This window comes from Gorilla gorilla, chromosome Y (assembly GCF_029281585.2).
Source record: "Gorilla gorilla gorilla isolate KB3781 chromosome Y, NHGRI_mGorGor1-v2.1_pri, whole genome shotgun sequence".
Taxonomy (NCBI): domain Eukaryota; kingdom Metazoa; phylum Chordata; class Mammalia; order Primates; family Hominidae; genus Gorilla; species Gorilla gorilla.
In genome coordinates, this window is record NC_073248.2 from 9,745,195 (window position 1) to 9,766,198 (window position 21,004).

At 38.3% G+C, this 21,004-nt stretch overlaps 1 protein-coding gene across 2 annotated transcripts in view; it reads right to left on the reverse strand.

Annotated features, from left to right (window-relative positions):
* Positions 1-4,918: 4,918 nt before the first annotated feature.
* AMELY (amelogenin Y-linked) overlaps positions 4,919-21,004 on the reverse strand; it is a 225,106-nt gene continuing 209,020 nt past the window's right edge. Inside the window, exons 1-7 of one of the 2 annotated variants that reach the window (XM_063703369.1) lie at positions 13,094-13,149; positions 11,674-11,739; positions 9,130-9,177; positions 7,992-8,033; positions 7,856-7,900; positions 7,161-7,586; positions 4,919-5,079 (exon numbers count right to left, since the gene is read on the reverse strand). In XM_063703369.1, coding sequence (XP_063559439.1) covers positions 5,074-5,079; positions 7,161-7,586; positions 7,856-7,900; positions 7,992-8,033; positions 9,130-9,177; positions 11,674-11,727 — 621 coding nt within the window. In that variant the 5' untranslated portion in view covers positions 11,728-11,739; positions 13,094-13,149 and the 3' untranslated portion in view covers positions 4,919-5,073. Of the gene's footprint in view, positions 5,080-7,160; positions 7,587-7,855; positions 7,901-7,991; positions 8,034-9,129; positions 9,178-11,673; positions 11,740-13,093; positions 13,194-21,004 lie in introns of those variants that run through there. The other variant, XM_063703370.1, reaches the window with a different exon arrangement.

A 21,004-nucleotide genomic window follows, 5' to 3' on the forward strand; every position in this document is an offset into this window, starting at 1 on the left:
GGAGTGTTTTTTGTGTCTCTTTCTCCTTCAGTTCTGCTCTGATCTTAGTTATTTCTTGTCTCATGCTGGCTTTTGAATTAGTTTGCTCTTGCTTATCTAGGTCTTCTAATTGTGATGTTAATTTCATTCGTATCACTGTTGTCTGTGTGAAGAGACCACCAAACAGTCTTTGTGTGAGGAAAAAGGCTGTTTATTTCACCTGGTTTCAGACAAGCTGAGTCCAAAAAGAGAGTCAGCAAAGTGAGGTAGGGATGGGGCCATTTTATGGGATTTGGGCAGGTAAAGGAAAATGAGTCAAAGGGGATTGTTCTTAGGCGGGGCAGGGGCGTGGTCACAAGGTGCTCAGTGGGGGAGCTTTTGAGCCAGGATGAGCCAGGAGAAGGAATTTCACAAGCTAATGTCATCAGTTAAGGCAGGAACAGGCCATTTTCCTGTCCTTTGTGGTGGAATGTCATCAGTTAAGGCAGAAACACGCCATCTGGATGTGTAGGTGCAGGTCACAGGGGATATAATGGCTTATCTTGGGCTCAGAGGCCTGACAGTTAGGGTGTCACTTCAGATTTTTCTAGCCTTCTGATGTAGCATTTAGTGCCATAAATTTCCCTTTTGACACTGCTTTAGCTGTGTCCCAGAGATTCTGGTATGTTGTCTCTTTCTTCTCATTGGTTTCAGAGAACTCCTTGATTTCTTCCTTAATTTACCCAGGAGTCATCCAGGAGCAGACTGTTCAACTTTTATGTAATTGGGCAGTTTTTATTGAGTTTCTTAATCTGAGTTTTAATTTGATTGCACTGTGATCTGAAGGACTGTTTGTTATGATTTTACTTCTTTTGCATTTGCTGAGGAGTGTCTTACTTCCAATTACATAGTCAATTTAAGAAATAGTGCCATGTGGCATGGAGAAGAATGTATATTCTATTGATTTAGGGTGGAGCATTCCATAGATATTTCCACTAGATAATCAGAGTTGAGTTCAAGTTCAAGCTGATTATCCTTGTTAATTTTCTGTCTCATGGATCTGTCTAATGTTGACAGTGGGATGTTAAAGTCTCCCACTATTATCGTGTGGGAGTTTATGTCTCTTTGTAGGTCTATAAGAACTTGTTTTATAAATCTGAGTGCTCCTGTATTGGGTGCATATATATTTAGGATAGTTAGCTCTTCTTGTTGAATTGATCCTTTTGCTATTATGTATCCTTTGTCTTTTTTGATCTCTGTTGGTTCAAAGTATGTTTTTTTCAGAAGCTAGGATTGCAACCCCTGCTCTTTTTTTGCTTTCTATTTGTTCATTTGCTTGGTACATTTTCCACCATTCCTTTATTTTGAGCCTATGTGTGTCTTTGCATAGGAGATGGTCTCCTAAGTAAAGCATACTGATGGGTCTTGACTCTTTATCCAATTTGCTAGTCTGTGTCTTTTAATTGGGATATTTAGCCCATTTACATTTAAGGTTAATACTCTTATGTGTGAATTCGGTCCAGTCATCATGATGCTAACTGGTTATTTTGCACACTAGTTGATGCAGTTTCTTCATAGTGTCATTGGTCTTTATATTTCAGTGTGTTTTTGCAGTTGGTGTTCTGGTTTTCCTTTACATATTTAGTGCTTCTTTCAGGAGCTCTTGCAAGGGCAGGCCTGGTGGTGATGAAACCCCTCAGCATTTGCTTCTCTGGAAAGGATTTTATTTCTCCTTCACGTATGAAGCTTAGTTTGGCTCGATATGAAATTCTTAGTTGAAAATTTTTTCTTTAAGAATGTTGAATATTAGCCCCTAATCTCTTCTGCTTTGCAAGGTTTCTGCTGATATGTCTGCTGTTACTCTTATGGGCTTTCCTTTTTTAGGTGACCTGGCCTTTCTCTCTGGCTTCCCTTAACATTTTTTCCTTCATTTCAACCTTGGAGAATCTGATGATTATATGTCTTGAGGTTGATCTTCTTGTGGAGTATCTTAGTGTTGTTCTTCATATTTCCTTAATATGCATGTTGGCCTGTCTTGCTAGGTTGGGAGATTTCTGCTGGATAATGTCGGAAGTGAGTTTTCCAGTTTGATTCCATTCTCCCCATTTCCTTCAGGTACTCAAATCAATCGTAGGTTCAGTCTCTTTACATAGTCCCATATTTCTTGAAGGCTTTGCTTGTTTCTTTTCATTCTTCTTTCTCTAATCTTGTGTGCACACCTTATTTGAGCAAGGTGGCCTTAAAACTCATATCCTTTCTTCTGCGTGGTTGATTTGGCTATGATACTTGTGTATGCTTCACAAAGTTCTCATGCTGTGTTTTTCACCTCCATCATGTCACTTATGTAACTCTCTAAATTAGATATTCTAGTTAGCAGCTCCCCTAACCCTTTATCAAGGCTCTTAACTTCTTTGCATTGGGTTAGAACATGCTCCTTCAGCTCAGTGTACTTTCTTATTACCCACCTTCTGAACCTACTTATATCATTTTATCCATCTCATCCTCCATCCAGTTCTGTGTCCTTGCTGGAGAGGCATTGCAATCATATGGAGGAAAAGCACTCTGGCCTTCTGGGTTTTCAGCGTTTTTTTCATTGACTCTTTCTTGTATTTATGGGTTTGTCTGTTCACACTTTGAGGCTGCTGAGCCTGAATGGGCTTTTCATGGAGACTTTTTGTGGTCATTGATGCTGTTGTTATTGGTTTCTGTTTTTCTTTCAATGGTTTGATCCCTCATCTGTAGGGCTGCTGTGATTTGCTGGGGGTTCACTTCATGCCCTATTCATGTGGTACACTCCCATGCCTGGAGACGTTACTCAAAGAGGCGGGGAAACAGCAAAGATGGGTGGTTGCTCCTTCTTCTGGGATCTCTGGCCTCTTGGGGCACCAACCTGATGCCAGTAGGACAGCTCCTCTGTAGGGATCTGAAAACCCTTATTGGTGGATCTTATCCAGTTGAGTAGCACAGGGAACAGGACCCATTTAATGAAGCACTTTGACTGTCTCTTGGTGTAGGGGGTAGGCTTTGCTGGAGGGAAAATCACTCATCTGGGCTGCCCGTATTCTTCAGATCTGCCAGGAGGAAAGGCTAAGTCTGCTTGTCCCCAGAGACTTTGACCACACCTCTGGGGGCTCAGAGCCAGGGAGATGAGGGTTCTGATATCTCCAACAACTGAGCCTCTGGCTGGAGTTGCTGGATTCCTACAGGGAGTCCCACTCATTGAGGAAGGATGGGTCTACCAGGCCTGAAGAGGTGCCCTGTCTGCAGTCTGCCACAGCTAGCTTGTGTGGGACACCTCTTGGGACCAAGCTGCCCAGCTGTCCAGCCTCCCTGGCTCCAGCAGGGGAAAAGCATAGCCTGGGGCATAGAGATAGATGCCACCCTTCCCCGACTTGTGGAGCTTAGCGTGTTACGCAGCCATCAGTCTCAGTGCTTGCTGCTGCCCCTCCCTCACAGACTACAAACTGCTTAGGCAGTAGGCAGCTGCAGCTGTGGTGCTGGTCAGCCCTCCCCCCAGGAACTCAACAGGCTTAAGCAGATTCTAGCTGAGAGGCTCTTGAGAATCTTCAGGGCTCCAGAATTGGGACCCTAGGCCCCAGTGGCATGAGTTCATGAATGGCACTTTTCAATCTGTGGATTGCACTGTTCTGTGGAACATGGTTTCCCAGGCTGGGTATCAAGCTCACTCACCACCTCCCTTGGCTGTGGGGTGGGGGCTTCCCGGGGTAGCAAGGGAACTCCTTGCTCCTGAGCTCATGGAAGGCTGAATGCTGGGATTGATTCCAGTCCTGCCAGCAAGGAAGGAGTGCTGAGAAAAGCCAGAACATTTTGACTGTACTTCTGTCATAGTATTAATACTATGACAGAAAAGGCCATTTGGCATTTTTAGTTGTTATTTGTAGGCTTCTTTTATCCCTTTGGTAATTTCTAGATTCCTTAAGGATGTGGACCTAACTATTTTCAACAGCACATAGAGTAGTGCCCTGCCCTAGACTGTGCTTATGTGGACTCAATTGATTAGAATTGGTCCAGGTCAATTGATTAAAAGTTTTTCTACCTTTAAAAAATTTCTACCTTTAAAAAATTGAATCTAAGTTCTTTAAAATGAAGTTATTTGCTTGAATATTGACACCCTTCCAGTAAAGTTGTGTGTATCCATTCCAGAAAATGATTAAGGGGTCTTAATTATAAAGGTACTGAAATAAAGTTACCATGGGTGCATGTAAGATAAACCCCGTAAAGACTGTTTACAATTCTGTGTGGGTGTAGGCAGAAAAAAGGGATTCAAATGTAAATATGAGTGGCACAGAAAACTTGTTTGGAGTCCATTTTATGCATCTGTTAACATTTTGAAGACTGTGCAATACAATTTATCATCTTAAAGTTTATGAAGTGAAATAAATGACTTGTATATAACATAACTGCAATTCTCTATTTGAAGTTCCATTAATAACATTTCTCTTGAGAAAACAAATTACTTAAATAATTTTCAATTCAGTACATTATTATGCATATCACATAATTTTATTTAAAAATCATTTTCTATAGAATGAGATCAAAAAACCAGATTTTGATTGCTGATGTGGTGTGAAGTATACAACCAGTATTCCATATCCTAATTTGTTTTGTAATATAGTCTTCAAAAGTTTATCTTTTTTAATGTAAAGAAATTATCATATAAACTTCCCTTCATTTGGTTCAGGTTTCAGTGATTGTATATGTTCATACATTTTTATTTTATCAATGATTTTAACTGATGTGTAAACTTCATTTTTTAAAAAGATTTGACATAGTATAATTTCAATTTTCTCTAAAAAGAAATATAGTCCCTATTTGCTTGCCAAATGGTGAATTTGTATGAGTAAATGAGCAGTTCTTACCTTATTCAAGAATACTCATTCATAATATGTTGTCTCAAATGACAGGAAAATTTAAGTTTCATTCAACACAAAGACATGAATGATTTTTAAAACATTTTATTGTCTACTATTGGTACATTTTTAGTTACAGAATTTGCTAAGTTAAGTGATTGTAAGCAAAAATCGTTGTGTGCTTGTGTCATCCCTGAAAGCAACTAAAGTGTCTACTTCAGTTCCCGTCTCATATTCTGGTCTTTTAATCCTGAAAAAAATAGCAAAAGGAACAATTAAATAATTTAATTGTTTCCGATGAGTACCATTTACAATACATGTATACCTTCGGTTTTGTCAAACCAATGTACAACCACTTAAGTTGAACTCTATAATTTCCAAAGTTTCTTTGTTCGTTCGTTGTCATTAGATATTAGGTGTCCATGAAGTCTTCTACCTTTGGAACACTTAAAGCCTATTATTTTATAACAAAATAACAATTGCTACCTTTCTTTGAGTAATTCTTTTTTTTTTTTTTTTTTTGAGGCGAAGTCTCGCTCTGTGGCCCAGGCGGGAGTGCAGTGGCGCAATCTCGGCTCACTGCAAGCTCCGCCTCCCGGGTTCACGCCATTCTCCTGCCTCAGCCTCCCGAGTAGCTCTTGCATGCCAGGTTCCAAGCTCACCATGCTATTTTATTTTTCGTAAAACAACTCTAAGAAACTATTATTTATACTCAAATTTTACACAAAAAGAAACTGAGTTTTAAAGAGTTCAAACTATCTGCCCAAAGTCACCTTTCCATAAATAGCTTTGTCAAGCTGTGAGCACATTATAAATCCATGGTGTTAATTCTTAATAAGGAGATAAATAAATGCATTTTCTATGCACAGAGAGAACATGTGCTTTAGACTAGAATAGCCAATGATAGACGTCAGATTACTTGGGATTCAATCAATTTCCTTTCTTTTTTTTTTGAGGGGGAGTTTCACTCTTGCTACCCAGGCTGTAGCTCAATGGCACGATCTTGGCTCATTGCAACCTCCACTTCCTGGGTTGAAACAATGCTGCTGCCTCAGCCTCCCTAGTAATTGGAATTACAGGCATCTGCCTCCACGCCCAACTTTTTTTTTTCCCTTCGTGTTTTTAGTAGAGATGTGGTTTCACCATGTTGACCAGGCTGGTCTCAAACTCCTGACCTCAGGTGATCCACCTGTCTGGGCTTCTCAAAGTGCTGAGATTACAAGTGTGAGCCACCCCACCCAGCCTCAATCAATTTTCAAAAATTCTGCCCCATATTCTCTGTAAACATGCTCACAATTATTAAGCCATTTATAACATATATTATGATTTTTTAATTCAGAAGTTATCACATTTATACCTGGACAGAGGCTTGAAAATGATCTGATTTTGTCATTTTCCCCCATTTAAAAGAAAAGAAAATACTCACACATTTAAAGTAACTTTTACAATAGTGCCTCCTTTTGAGGGCAAAGCCAGAACTTGAACCTAGCTGTCCTGGCTGTCTATCCTGGTCATTTCCACCTCACTTTTCTCTGCTTCTCAGTAGCATATCATCAATAGCTTGTATAAATTGGAATTACAGTTGGATACATATAAGTGATAGATGACATAATCTTATATACGTAGAAATAAGATTTTATGGATGTGGATAAAGTTTTTTTTTTTATTGATTATTCCCATTCATTTGTAAGTGCTTCCTGTAATGGGAGATTCAGTCATAAATTGAGGTAACTTCCTTTTAAAAAGCTTAATCATCTATAGAATCTCAGCACTAAAAAGGACTCTAACAGCATGTTTAGTTTAGCCTCCTCCAAGTTAGACTGAAAACTACTGAAAACGGGAAACCTTCCTATAGGTTTTTTTTTAAAGAGATTTCCCATCTATCTTTCATAGCTTGTTCAAATATTTGCACTCTAAAAATTACCCACGCCATCTTATCTTAAGCCTTCACTGCAATTCTAGCCTCTTCTTGCGAGTCAAATCTTTGAAATGAAAGAACTGATATTCCCTTATTGCTGTTACCCTTAAAATTAAGAGGGTTTAATCATATATTTTCCTATTAATGGGTTGTCATAATATACAGTCTGGTAGAAATTCAATAATAACAAAATTTAAACCTATCATAAAAACTGTGGTCTTAATTACCAAGCCATCTAGATAAATTTGTTTATAATGTAAAGATACAACATATTACTTGGACTAATAGAATTATAGATCTGTAACTACTACAACTCTAGACCCTGAGTTGTTGGACCCCTTAGAACTCTGGGGCCAACTTTGCTGCACCATTTTCACAGGATTTGCATTGTAGTGGCTTCAAGGTGTACTCACCACTTCCTCCTGCTTGGTCTTGTCTGTTGCTGGCCAAGCTTCCAGATGCAGATCAGGAAGTATGGGGGGCAGGGGCCGCATGGGGAACATTGGAGGCAGAGGTGGCTGTGGCAGCAGGGGCTGCATGGGTTGCACAGGTGGCTGGGGCTGCATGGGCTGGTGAGGCTGTGGCTGAACAGGCTGGGGCTGGAAGGGCTGCTGGGCAGGCAGAGGGAGGTTTGGCTGATGGTGTTGGGTTGGAGTCATGGATTGCTGGCCAGGAACAGGCATCAGTGCTTGCTGGGGGACCCTGGGCTGCTGAGCTGGCACCACTGGAATGTGGTGATGAGACTGCAGGGTATGAGTCAGGGGGTGCTGTTGGGACACCACGGGGATGATTTGGTGGTGCAGCCATCCACCCATGGGCTCGTAACCATAGGAAGAGTACTGGTGAGAAACAGAGACGCAGGTTTACCATTGGCTCAGGTGACTCCAACCAGAGAAGCAGCAGTGTTTTCTTTGCCATTATGGCCAAAGGAATATTTTATTTATCTTTCCTTTGCAAAATTTTGTAACTGTGTACACAGATATGATTTTTTACAAACTAAATTTCCCATTAGTGTCTGTATGTGGAGTACACATGGTATTTTCTTAAAATGGGAATTTAAATGCATGCCTAATATTTTCAGGGAATAAAGAACAAAATGTCTACATACTGGTGGTCTTATCATGCTCTGGTACCACTTCAAAGGGGTGAGCACCTTAAAAGAAAGATATATTAGAATCCATTTGATTTAATTTACTTTCATCCCATGCAGAAATTCACTGATGCAGTAGGAAATATAGACTCACTAAAGCAATCCTGTCAACATTGATAGCCTGAGAATGTGAGTTCTACAAGAGAAAGAAGAAGGTAAAACATTTGTTGGGTACTTCCTGTGTGTCAGGCACTGTGTTTACATCCATCACACACATTCTTCATCTTTCCTTATATGCTAGGAGGCAAGTATTGTTACTCTCACTTTTTAGATAAGGTCATGGGAAGTTAAAGAGATTCATTAACTTGACTGAAGTTACAAAGGGAGTAAATCTGTTTATTTCCATAGGTCCTGCTCTTCATTGTAAGAGCAAAGCAAACATAAAATTATGCCGTAATAATGTGACAAAATGTTAATTTCATCTTTCCTTCGATGTCACAATGGGGAAAAAAGCAGTGCAAACACTGTCCCTCAACCTAAAAACACAGATTTACTGATCAAATTTGTCAATCTTTTAGGTTTAACAGAAAACCTTGCCTCAGATTCTTATTAACATTTGTCAGCAGCTTGTGTAAGTAAATAAACTCATAGATTGTTACCGGAACCTATGAGAGAAGTAACAATTTTATTCCTTTCTGAACAGTATATACACTTGGTTAACCTTAGGTTTGGGGATTCTTTATATGGTAATACAGCAGGTAATCAATAAAAGAAAATCAGTTACCTTGCTCATATTATACTTGACAAAGCAGTTTTTATAATTGTTAACTATATTATTCTCCAATATTTTGAAATGTGAATATTACAGTAATTTCCCTTGTCCAAATGAGAAAACCAGGGTTCCAAAGAGAGGAAATTATTTGCCCAAAGTTAGTAATTTTACCTAATCTTTACATTTTACCAGATGGGATAGAACCAAGCTGGTCAGTCAGAGTTGACTTTTTGCCCTTTCATGGAAACTTCCTGAGCAGTGGTTCATGAATGAATAAGCTTACAGCCATATTTAGGAGGAAAGAGTCAATCTGAATGGTCAGGCAGGAGGGTGCTGGAACAACACAGGTTTGAGGCCAAACATCAGAGCTTAAACTGGGAAGCTGATGGTAGGAACTGTAAAACTGGGACCACTTGAGAAACCACTTTATTTGGGATGAAGAATCCACCCACTATTCTTTACAGAGCCCAGGGGACTGTTAATGCAAACAGTGATCAAAATTAGTAAAGAGAAAAATTACCTCATAGCTGAAGTTGATATAACCAGGGTGCCCAGGATGAGGTGGTAGCTTTTATAGGGAGGAGGGGAGAAGAGAAAGAGAGAGGAAGGGAGAGTGTGAAGGAAGGGAAGAGAAAGTAAGAGATTAAGTCAATATGCAATTGTTAACATTAAGAGAGACTAAAATTACTTTTAAAAAATCTATATAGTACAGAATATATTTGAGGTCTGTTTTTCTTTAAAACAAGTGTGATATGTAGGAGAGGAGACCTCTTATTTTAAAGAGGTCTAGAATAGCTAAATGATTGTCCCTGGGGTTATAGTCTTAAAGTTGGAGACCTGGAAGCAGAAACCAGGACACATTTATTCTCCAGTGATCAAACAACATCCTTCTCCCACCCCAATGCTGTCAATGAATTCTACCTTATCCTGTCTAACAGTTTACTTGCTGATAAAACTCATCCCATGTTGGGGAGTGAAGTATGTTTCTTTTACACGGTAAAGAAATATCAACAAGCAGTTGTCTCACAAATGTTCCCTTGTAGATCAGGAGGTGGTCAAGTACTGTAAGTATCTAAGGGATTTCTCATAATTGACATGCAAAGTAAACAACACATCCATACAACAAAAGAAGCCACAAAAGAAACCACAAGGTGGAAATTAATGAATGCCAGAACAAGATGGGTGGAGAAAGTAGAAACATTATAAATCCGATGGAAAAATGAAAGAGTTTATTTAGGCCAATCTTTTTTATTATTCTCCCAGTGTTTTTATGGCAGAAAAAAATTTTTAAGTTAAAAATAAAAGGCCACATGAATGATAATCTGAATCAGGACTGTCTATCCTCTCAAAGTGGAAGCCAAGTGTTTGGCGCCTGCCTTGTGGAACTCTGGTTGCGCCCGGGGTCCACATGAAGGAGAAGAGAGACAATCATGAAGAAAATCTCCCTCAGACATTGACCTCATTTAGGACTGGCTATATTACATTATTTTAAAATTCTCACATTTCATAGGAGGGGTTTATTCACTCTCATCTGGATGTGAATGGTTTTATTCAGGTCCTGTACCCTTTTGATCAATACCATCTTAGAGAGCAGGAAAAGGGCTGAATTCGTAATGCTGGGACTCCTGAGAAGACTAGGGATTGCCACAGTGCAGGATTTCAGGAAGGCAGAGCACAGAATCTTGGTTTTGTGGGTGAGAGTGGAAGAGAGGAGGTAGGTGTGGAAGCTTGCTGGCTTCTGGTTTTATCAACTGCTCTTTATGCCACCAAAAAGTATATGCAGGCTGCTTGGCATGCATATGATCTAAGTTCTCTGCCTTTATGCACCTGTGTCCAGACAGAGTGAGAGTGACACCCTGGTGCTTAATACATTTAAATACAAAATACATCACTATATATTGGGTGTAGGTGGGATCCTGGACAACCACAAGAAAGCCACATACTTATCAGATGCACCCAAAGGGGTAGGACTTCTGAGAATAGTCAAGATGGTTCTAGAAGTGGATTCCTAACACAGAAATCTTACCCTTCAAGTGGTAACAGCAGTAATATGTGGAGGGCAAGAAGATATCTGGAAACTTGAGAGGAATTAGGTTTTAGACCAAACGGGCATTTTGGTAATATTTTTATAAGGCTGATTAAGCACTTTCTCTGGAGACCTTTCAAGAGTCCCTTTCAAAAGCTTCCTCCAGGCCAGGTGCCGTGGCTCATGCCTGTAATCTCAGCACTTTGGGAGGCTGAGGCGGGTGGATCATGAGGTCAGGAGATCGAGACCATCCTGGCTAACATGGTGAAACCCTGTCTGTACTAAAAATACAAAAAATTAGTGCAGCATGCTGGCACATTCCTGTAGTCCCAGCTACTCAGGAGGCTGAGGCAGGAGAATCGCTTGAACCTGGGAGGCAGAGGTTGCAGTGAGCTGAGATCGTGCCACTGCACTCCAGCCTGGGCGACAGAGCAAGACTCCATCTCAAAACAACAACAACAGCAACAACAACAACAACAAAAAACCTACAAAAACCAAAAACTTCCTCCATGTAGAAATGGGTAGTGATATTTCCAAGCTAATGGTATCAACTGAATCTCCTGGGGTGCTTGTGAAAATAGAGTCCTGGGCCCAACCCCAGCTGTGCCACATCAGAACCTCTAGTGGAGGCATCTCAGAAGCTATTTTATTTATTTAATTAATAGATTTATTTTTAAATTTTTGTGGGTGCATAATAGTTATATATATTCATGGTGTACAATATGATGTTTTGATATATATTTACAGGGTGGAAAGATTAAATGAGGCTAATCAATGGAACACTATTCAGCCTTAAAAAGGAATAAAATCTTGACATTTACGAAGATGCAAATGAGCATGAAAGACATTATACTAAGCAAAATAAGCTAGGAAGAGATAATTTGTTTTTTCACTCCCCAAAGTGTTTCTTCAGCACAGATGTTTTGGGGCCTCTTAGCTCAAACTGTTTTAAACCTTAAAGTTTCCCAGCTGGGGGACAAATTCTTATTTCCACGTTTGTAAATTGGACGCAACTTATGCAAAGAATGTTTTACTCACAGGCATGGCAAAAGCTGCTCCCACAAGGCAGGCAAACAAAATCCAGGTCCCCATTTCTTGATGGTTCTGAAATGAAAATCAGCAAGTGCTTTTCTCATCTCTTCTCAAACATGTGCACCATAAAGTGCCTTAAAAAACATTATCTGCATTTGTCTGTGGGTAGCAAGTAGGATATTCTTTGCAAGGTTAATTTTTCTTATTTGATTTCAAGTTCTCAGTCCATTTTATTGTTTCGGAGTCACAGTAGTTAGCATAAAATCATTTTTCATTTAGGTTGGAAACTGAACAAGTTCAGGAAAATAAATCATGTTGTTATGTAATTTGGAATGCCATATTCCTGTCTGTCTGCATGGTCCTGTGAAGCCAGACAAGCTAAGTATAATTTTTAATTAATAATCAAAGGAACAAATTTGGCTCTTAAGGTTCAAGAGCCCATCAAGGTAGGTATTTACCCATTGCTACATAGCATTTTATCATTTTAAAATGAGGAGCTGAGAAATATTTCTTATATTATCCATCTAGGTATTGATACTGTTAAAAACAAAGACTGATGACTTGAGGGAAAAAAATCTAAGTTATTTGCCAAAACAGATTAAGAAATGATAGGGATTTCCAGCCTTATAGAACTTCAGGCAAGTAAAATGTCTGAGCTCAGGGGGTCTGCATAGCAAAAGATGAGGTTAAACAGAAAGGCAAAGAAAACAATAATCTGTGAATTTATTGATTCTTCAGTAAGTTTTGGATAATTTATATCTCAAAGATTCTATTTTATTTCATGGTATCTTCCGTTTGATATATGTTCTAATTTAATTACTCTACAAATTAGAGATGTGAGATATGAATTAAAACTTGTCCACTTAAACATATGCACAATGCTTCATGGCTCAAATTATTGACTAACTTTAAAAATCTTTAAGTAAAAAGACATTAATTTTGGTAAAGACAGTGAATATAATATGTAGTAATGCTGATATGAGTACTACATTGATGTTGTATCCTAAATGTGTGTTATTAAACTTGAAATAATTTTTAAAAAGAGATAAAGTTTTAGATGATGGTTTTAGTATGAAATAAGGTATTATTTGATGTATTTAACAAAAAAAGTGTTAAAAGTAATAAAGATAGCCTTAAAGTATTATTTCAATTTAGTTTACAAGTGAGTTTGGCTTCCAGGAACTCCTTTTGGGTTCTAAAATTAAAATTTAAATACACATATAGACAAATGCTTTGAAGCATTATAAAGCAAAAAAAAAAAAAATTACATAATGAGAGTCAAATTTAATTATAATCCAACAGAAGTAACTGATTCTTAACAGCATAAAGTATTAGAAACATGGAATTTATTTGCATCTATTAAATATGAATTACAGAAAAGAAGCAGAATAAAAAGGACACAAAATAATATGTAAAATCCACATACCTTTAAATATATTCAGAGAAACTTTCTTTGTGCTACACAGGGAGGCTTGGTCCTCTAGATTTTCTTTAACTATGAGCTCAATTTATATCCTTCAAGGTATCTACAACAACCAATCAGATTTGTGAAGAAAAAATGTGTTGAATATGACTAAAAATTCCTGTATCATCATAATTTTTTTGCAACCACGGCTAAATATAAGGTAGTATATTGTGATTAGTCCATATAGTCCTTCATTATAGTCAATAATATGTTTAACAGGCAAAAGGAGCTTCATTGCACTGTTTTTAAGTCAGCAAATTTGTAGCTTGCACATGCCAAAACATTCAGACTTATGTTTAAGAGGATATCTTATGTCATTGCCTGTGATCGATTAAAATTTTAAAATCACTACAGCGGTATTTTTTGCTTTCCTTAAAGGTACGTCCTTTGTTCCCTGTTGCTACTCATTTGTCACCACTCTGTTGTTCAGAAAAGGGCCAAAAGTCTCTCTGGTGTGATCTGCAACTATTTATTATCTAAACAAATTCAAGGTTATCATAGTAGCAAAACTTTTATGCATGATCTAAAAGGCAAGACAAGAGGGATTTTACACATTGGTCAGCACACATCAAAATATATTTAAATACTTAGGAACACCTATCATAAGGCATATTGCCCTGGCTACTTCATCCTACATAGCATATCAGCCTTTCTAAGTATGATGGCCTTCTTTGCCCGTATACTTCTAGCCCATTTCTGCTTTCTTTCATGCATGAAACAGATTTTCTTTTTCTTTAGTGTCTCTTTAGTTGCATTGTTTTCATATTTTTAATAAGCTCTACTTTGCCTAAGCAACAACAAGAAAAGTCTGTCCGTCTCTGAGGACTGTGATCTATTAAATGCATGCTTTTTTATAACCCTTTCATCTTAGTGAACCACAAAAATTTATGATTTTATTTTATATCTGATCAATTAAAAATCTAGCATCAAGAGATAATGAATGATGTCTATCAATATTAAATTAATAAAGGAAATAGTAATACCCAGATACAACTAATATTATAGCTGAATCTCTTTGAATAATTAGCTAATATTTATAAACTTTTTGCATATGAGTATTATACCATATACATGAGCCAAATTTGAAGAATTAAATTCAAGGACAAAATATGTATGAAAATGATGTGTATAATAGTTAATGCTATGATATAAATGCATGTGGGTTCACCTTACCCAAGTTTCACCAAGGGACAACCTTCAAGTTATTTAGCCTGTCTGAGCCACGGTTTCTTCATATATAAACTGGGAACAGTAATAAAACCCTTTTAATAGAATTAGCATGAAAATTAGAGAGAGACATCCTTAGTAAATGGAAAGTTATTACCTGTCCTAATTCACCACATGGCACTTAGAAATTTTTTAAAGATGAAAATAAGATTCTAGGATGATGTGGGGATATTAGTAAGAAATGAATAATTTTTACGAAGAAAGGTAAATCTTTCAAGCTAAAAGGAAGAAAGGTAAACCTATCACCTTCTACTTCTTGCTATACAGAAAGATGTGGAAGATTATAAAGGGCAACACAGATGAGTTAAAGTGAAGATAGAATATAGTTCTAAATGCCAGCAGTACCCAGGGTGTATTTGTATTTATGAATATATTTATTGGTGAATTGTATATTGAAGGCAAGAATACGCTTTGAAGGAAATTGTAAAACTAAGTTTTAAGAAAACAGGCTTTAGCGTATTTGTAGAGAAGAGGTGAGAGAGTGAGGGAGTAAAAGGAGAGAGAAGGGAAGTATAATACATATTCTCCTTCAATTTATTTTATTTTATTTTATTTTTATTTCATTTTATTTATGTTTATTGAAGTTCCTAAAAGGATTTAAGAAATTTTTCTACAAAATCATGGGTGATCTCTACCAAAGAAATGATTGAAAACAAAAAGTAGAGGTCTTTGGCTTTAACAATGTATTTTATTATGTTGTCTCATATTTTTGAATGATAAGAAATTATATATTTGTTCAATGTAGACAACAGAATTCTCGTTTCTGATTCACTGTCGAGAATTATCCAGAGTTTGATGACCAGTATCACAAAAACAGTATGATTCTATTTGTTTTTCCCAACTGAATATCCTAATTCATACAGTCTTAACATATGGATAACTCTGCTTGAAATCTCTCCATTTAGGTCTGCCTTAAACATTTAAAAATTATCAGCTGTTTTGGAAGAGAGGACAAAATTTCAGTAGAAAAATTTTTTATATAAACAAAAATTTCATTTATGAATAAGTTGAATTTTAAAAAGAAAATATGTTATTGTATTGACTACTTCCTGAGGGAGAGGATCAAAATAGCTGATTAGATATTGCTAATATGTACAACTTCCATGGAGAGAAAACCGAATAGCGAGTGATATTCACACTTTAAACACATTGTTTAAGAGAGAATCCTAGGGTTGAACAGACAAGTGATAAGAATAACTGAAAGCACATAAAAAAAGGGCTTAAGGTAGGCTTGCCCAGCCAGAGATTAAGAGAAGCTCCTAAATATGGAAAAAGAGTAAAAGAGAAATCCCCAGGGTTCCACTCTTCTGCAACAGTGTTATTGACTATGGGAGATACCCTTGATCCATGTAAGCCTCAGGCCTAACATAGGGAGAGACCTAGACATTGCACAGAGACATTGCTCCAGAAAGGGAACACATCTAGAATCCCACAGACATGAGCCCAGAGCAGCTACAGCTTGGCACGATTCCAAGAATCTACATGCTGGGATCTACTCCTGCCCAGAGGCCAGAACTGAAATGGCTGCTGCCACTGGGCCCAAAAGGGAGAGGAGAGAAGGGACACTCCCACAGACCACTAGGACAATCCTTACCATATTGCTACAGCGTACTGTAGGACCAGGGTGCGATAAGTCAGCAGTCCTCACGACTTCTTACTCATGCAACTCACCAGAGAGAAACCCTGCCCTTTCTGGTCATGGGTTCATGGCACCATCTTGAGAATTTAAGGTTAGGATGTGCTCCACACTGGGGCTGAGTCCAAACAGACATGGCTGCAGCTACCATGTGACCAAGAAAGGACAGGTGAGACCAGACTGTTAGACAAACATAAGACAATTCCCACCACTCTGCTGTGGGCTACTGTGAGACTAGGGCATGAAAAGTCTTAACTCCCCACAGCTTCTTTAGCTTCTTACCCATGCTGTTCCACCTGAGAGGCGCCCCCTCCCTGGTGGTAGGCTCACAATGCACCAACCATATCAACCCACACTACAGCATTCCTCCAGTAATGCCTGTCTGTCACAGCCAGTGTGAGAAGATACTACCAGGGCCCTAAAGAGAAGCCCCAGACCCAGGGCTCTAATATGTTATCCAGGAGCCCAGAAATATCCTGGCCCAGCCCATCACCAATCACATCTGATCACTTCTGCCAGGGTCTGTAGTCAGACTGAGCCAATCTATTGATATTGCCACAGATGACACCCATCCATTCATGCCACCAGCAAGCTAGAGAACTATCCTAACCAATACATCACAGCTACCAGCAACACCAACATGGGCTTCTGGTTCCCTATGTGTTCCTCCACCACTGGTACTGCTATCATACCAGCTGGACAGGGACCTGAGAATCCTCCTAGCCACCCAGACCATTGCTCTCACTACCAGTGTCTAAGCAAGCCGTCTAGTGGTCCAAGAATTGACTTTCCAGGACCCAGTAACATTGGTGCCTGTTTAAGCTGCATTGATGGCTACGAACAGGGATGCTTGATGTACCACTGCCACTGGGGGCATTAACCCACCTGGTATCACAGTCCCCAGAAAAACTTCACCATAACGTCAACTAATAACCATACCTTAAGCCACTGAGCAAATCAGAGACACCACTGAACTTGTTTGGTACTGAAGAAATCATACAGAGATTACACAACTGCAGGTACCCAAAATCAAAGCCAAATGTCTCAAACAATTTGTGTGTGTGTGTGTGTGTGTGTGTGTGTGTGTGTGTGTACCTTCAGGAAAAAATTCTCCCCTATCAGAGCAATTTCAAAAACTTGTAAGAAGCAACTGTTATGGCAGATGTGTAGATCCTAACATAAGGACACCGAAACAAGAAAAAGTAAGAAAATATGACATCACCAAAGGACCACAATAATTATCCAGCAACAAGTCCTCTTTTCCCCTTTCAAGGATTTCCACAGGGACTTTTTACTGAGGACAAGATCATGACATGGTGTCAGGTTTCCCATGCACAACCCTCATTTTGGGTGAGCATTCCTGCCATCCTCAGCTCAGGGTGTCCTTTCCAGTACAGCTGTATAACCCTTTGTCTGCCTGTTTATGACCCCACAACAATGATACATTACCTTCCCTGAAGCTGATTTCTGGCACCTAGAGTTAGAATCAATTTACCTTTGTTCGCTGAAACTTTCAGGTGGCAGTGCTGGATCCCTAGGGAAGTAACATGACTTCCCAAAAAGAGAGGTGGATTATCTTATCCGGGATCCTATCTGGGTTGCCAGTTCTGCTACTGTCAAAGCCTGTACCCTAAAAAAGATGGGTCTTTCCCTGTTCTTGTCATGAAGCCAATACAAGAAATCAAAAATGAGTGTCAATATTTCAGGCTTTATAGCCAGGAAATTGAGAAATGAGAGCATGGTTCACAAATGAAATTCTCTACTAGTGAACAGAAGGGGGTTAAAATACATTATTTCTCTAATGAAAGGACTGACATTAAAAGTAAGGAGAAGAACATCATGTCTTTTCAGAAAGTGGGCTTTAAACTTCTCAGAATTGTAGTTTTGCCTTACTTGTGGTTGGTTCTAGTCATTGCATGGGTGATTAGTCACCTGTTGTATCACTGGTAGAAATGTCATTTTGCATTAAAATGAGGTTATGATAAGGCTTGATCCAGTCTATCATTTGCTTAATCCAGTCTATCATTGTTGGACATTTGGGTTGCTTCCAAATCTTTGCTATTGTGAATAGTGCTGCAATAAACATACATATGCATGTGTCTTTATAGCAGCATGATTTATAATCCTTTGGGTATATACCCAGTAATGGGATGGCTGGGTCAAATGGTATTTCTAGTTCTAGATCCCTGAGGAATCGCCACGTTGACTTCCACAATGGTTGAACTAGTTTACAGTCCCACCAACAGTGTAAAAGTGTTCCTATTTCTCCACATCCTCTCCAGCACCTGTTGTTTCCTGACTTTTTAATGATTGCCATTCTAACTGGTGTGAGATGGTATCTCATTGTGGTTTTGATTTGCATTTCTCTGATGGCCAGTGATGATGAGCATTTTTTCATTTGTCTTTTGGCTGCATAAATGTCTTATTTTGAGAAGTGTCTGTTCATATCCTTCGCCCACTTTTTGATGGGGTTGTTTGTTTTCTTCTTGTGAATTTTTTGGAGTTCATTGTAGATTCTGGATATTCGCCCTTTGTCAGATAAGTAGATTGCAAACATTTTCTCCCATTCTGTAGGTTGCCTGTTCACTCTGATGGTAGTTTCTTTTGCTGTGCAGAAACTTTTTAGTTTAGCTAGATCCCATTTGTCAATTTTGGCTTTCGTTGCCATTGCTTTTGGTGTTTTAGACATGAAGTCCTTGCCCATGCCTATGTCCTGAGTGGTATTGCCTAGGTTTTCTTCTAGAGTTTTCATGGTTTTAGGTCTAACATTTAAGTCTTTAATCCATCTTGAATTAATATTTGTATCAAGTGTAAGGAAGGGAACCAGTTTCAGCTTTCTACATATGGCTAGCCAGCTTTCCCAGCACCATTTATTAAATACGGAATCGTTTCCCCATTTCTTGTTTTTGTTAGATTTGTCAGAGATCAGATGGTTGTAGATATGCAGCATTATTTCTGAGGGCTCTGTTCTGTTCCATTGGTCTATGTCTGTGTTTTGGTACCAGTACCATGCTGTTTTGGTTACTGTAGCCTTGTAGTATAGTTTGGAGTTAGGTAGTGTGATGCCTCCAGATTTGTTCTTTTGGCTTAGGATTGGCTTAGGATTGACTTGGCGATGCAGGCTCTTTTTTGGTTCCATATGAACTTTAAAGTAGTTTTTTCCAATTCTATGAAGAAAGTCATTAGTAGCTTGATGGGGTGGCATTGAATCTGTAAATTACCTTGGGCAGTATGGCCGTTTTCACAATATTGATTCTTCCTACCCATGAGCATGGAATATTCTTCCATTTCCAACAATCTAAACTTTATAAATGAAGGACAATTATAGTCTTTTTCAAATTAGCGAATACTGACAGAAATTATTACCACTAGATCTGCCTTAGGAGAAGTCTGTAAGGGAGTGTTAAACATGGAAATAAAACTACCACAAAAACACACTTAATCACATTATGTTAAAAAGCTGCTATACTATCAAGTCTACACTACAAGCTAACAAATGACAGGATTAAATCTCACATGTCATGCAGTATTTATTTGAGGATTTTCCCATTGATATTCATCAGGGGTATTGGCCTGAAATTTTCATTTTTTGTTATATTTCTGCCAGGTTTTGGTATCAGGATGATGCTGGCCTCATAAAATGAGTTAGGGAGTATTCCCTCTTTTTCTACTAACTTTAATAGTTTCAGAAGGAATGGTACCAGCTCCTGTTTATATCTCTAATAAAATTAGGCTGTGACTCTGTCTGATCCTGGACTCTTTTTGGTTGGTAGGCTATTAATTGCTGCCTTAATTTCAGAATTTGTTGTTGGTCTACACAGGGATTCGACTTCTTTCTGGTTTAGTCTTGGGAGGGTGTATGTGTCCAGGAATTTATCCATTTCTTCTAGACTTTCTAGTTTTTTGCATAGAGGTGTTTATGATATTCTCTTCTGGTAGTTTATATTTCTGTGGGATTGGTGGTAATATCCCCTTTATCATTTTTTAATGCATGTGTTTGATCCTTCTCTCTTTTCTTCTTTATTAGTCTGGCTAGTGGTCAATCTATATTGTTGATCATTAAAAAAAGCAGCTCCTGGATTCATTGATTTTTTTGAAGAGTTTTTTGTGTCTCTATCTCCTTCAGTTCTGCTCTTATCTTAGTTATTTCTTATCTTCTTCTAGCTTTTGAATTTGTTTGCTGTTGCTTCTTTAGTTCCTTTAATTGTGTTGCTAAGGTGTTGATTTTAGATCTTTCATGATTTTCCCTGTGGGTATTTAGTGCTATAAATTTCCCTCTACACACTGCTTTAAATATATCCCAGAGATTCTGGTACATTGTGTCTTTGTTCTCTTTGGTTTCAAAGAACATCTTTATTTTACTGGGATGCAAGGCTGGTTCAACATATGCAAATCAAAAGATATATTCCATCATGTAAACAGAACCAATGACAAAAACCACATGATTATCTCAACAGATGCAGAAAAGGCCTTCGACAAAATTCAACAGCCCTTCATGCTAAAAACTCTCCATAAGCTAGGCAATGATGGAACATATCTCAAAATAATAAGAGCTACTTATGACAAAACCACAGGCAATATCATACTGAATGGGCAAAAACTGGAAGCATTCCCTTTTAAAAGTGGCACAAGACAAGGAAACCCTCTCTCACCACTCCTATTCAACATAGTATTGGAAGTTCTAGCCAGGGCAATCAGGCAAGATAAATAAATAAAGACTATTGAATTAGGAAAAGAGGAAGATAAATTGTCTCTGTTTGCAGATGACATGATTGTATATTTAGAAAACCCCATTGTCTTAGCCCAAAATCTCCTTAAACTGATAAGCAACTTCAGGATACAAAATCATTGTGCAAAAATCACAAGCATTCCTATACACCAATAATAGAGAAACAAAGAGCCAAATCATGAGTGAACTACCATTTACAATTGCTACAAAAAGAATAAAATACTTAGGAATACAACTTACAAAGGATGAGAAGGACCTCTTCAAGGAGCACTACAACCCA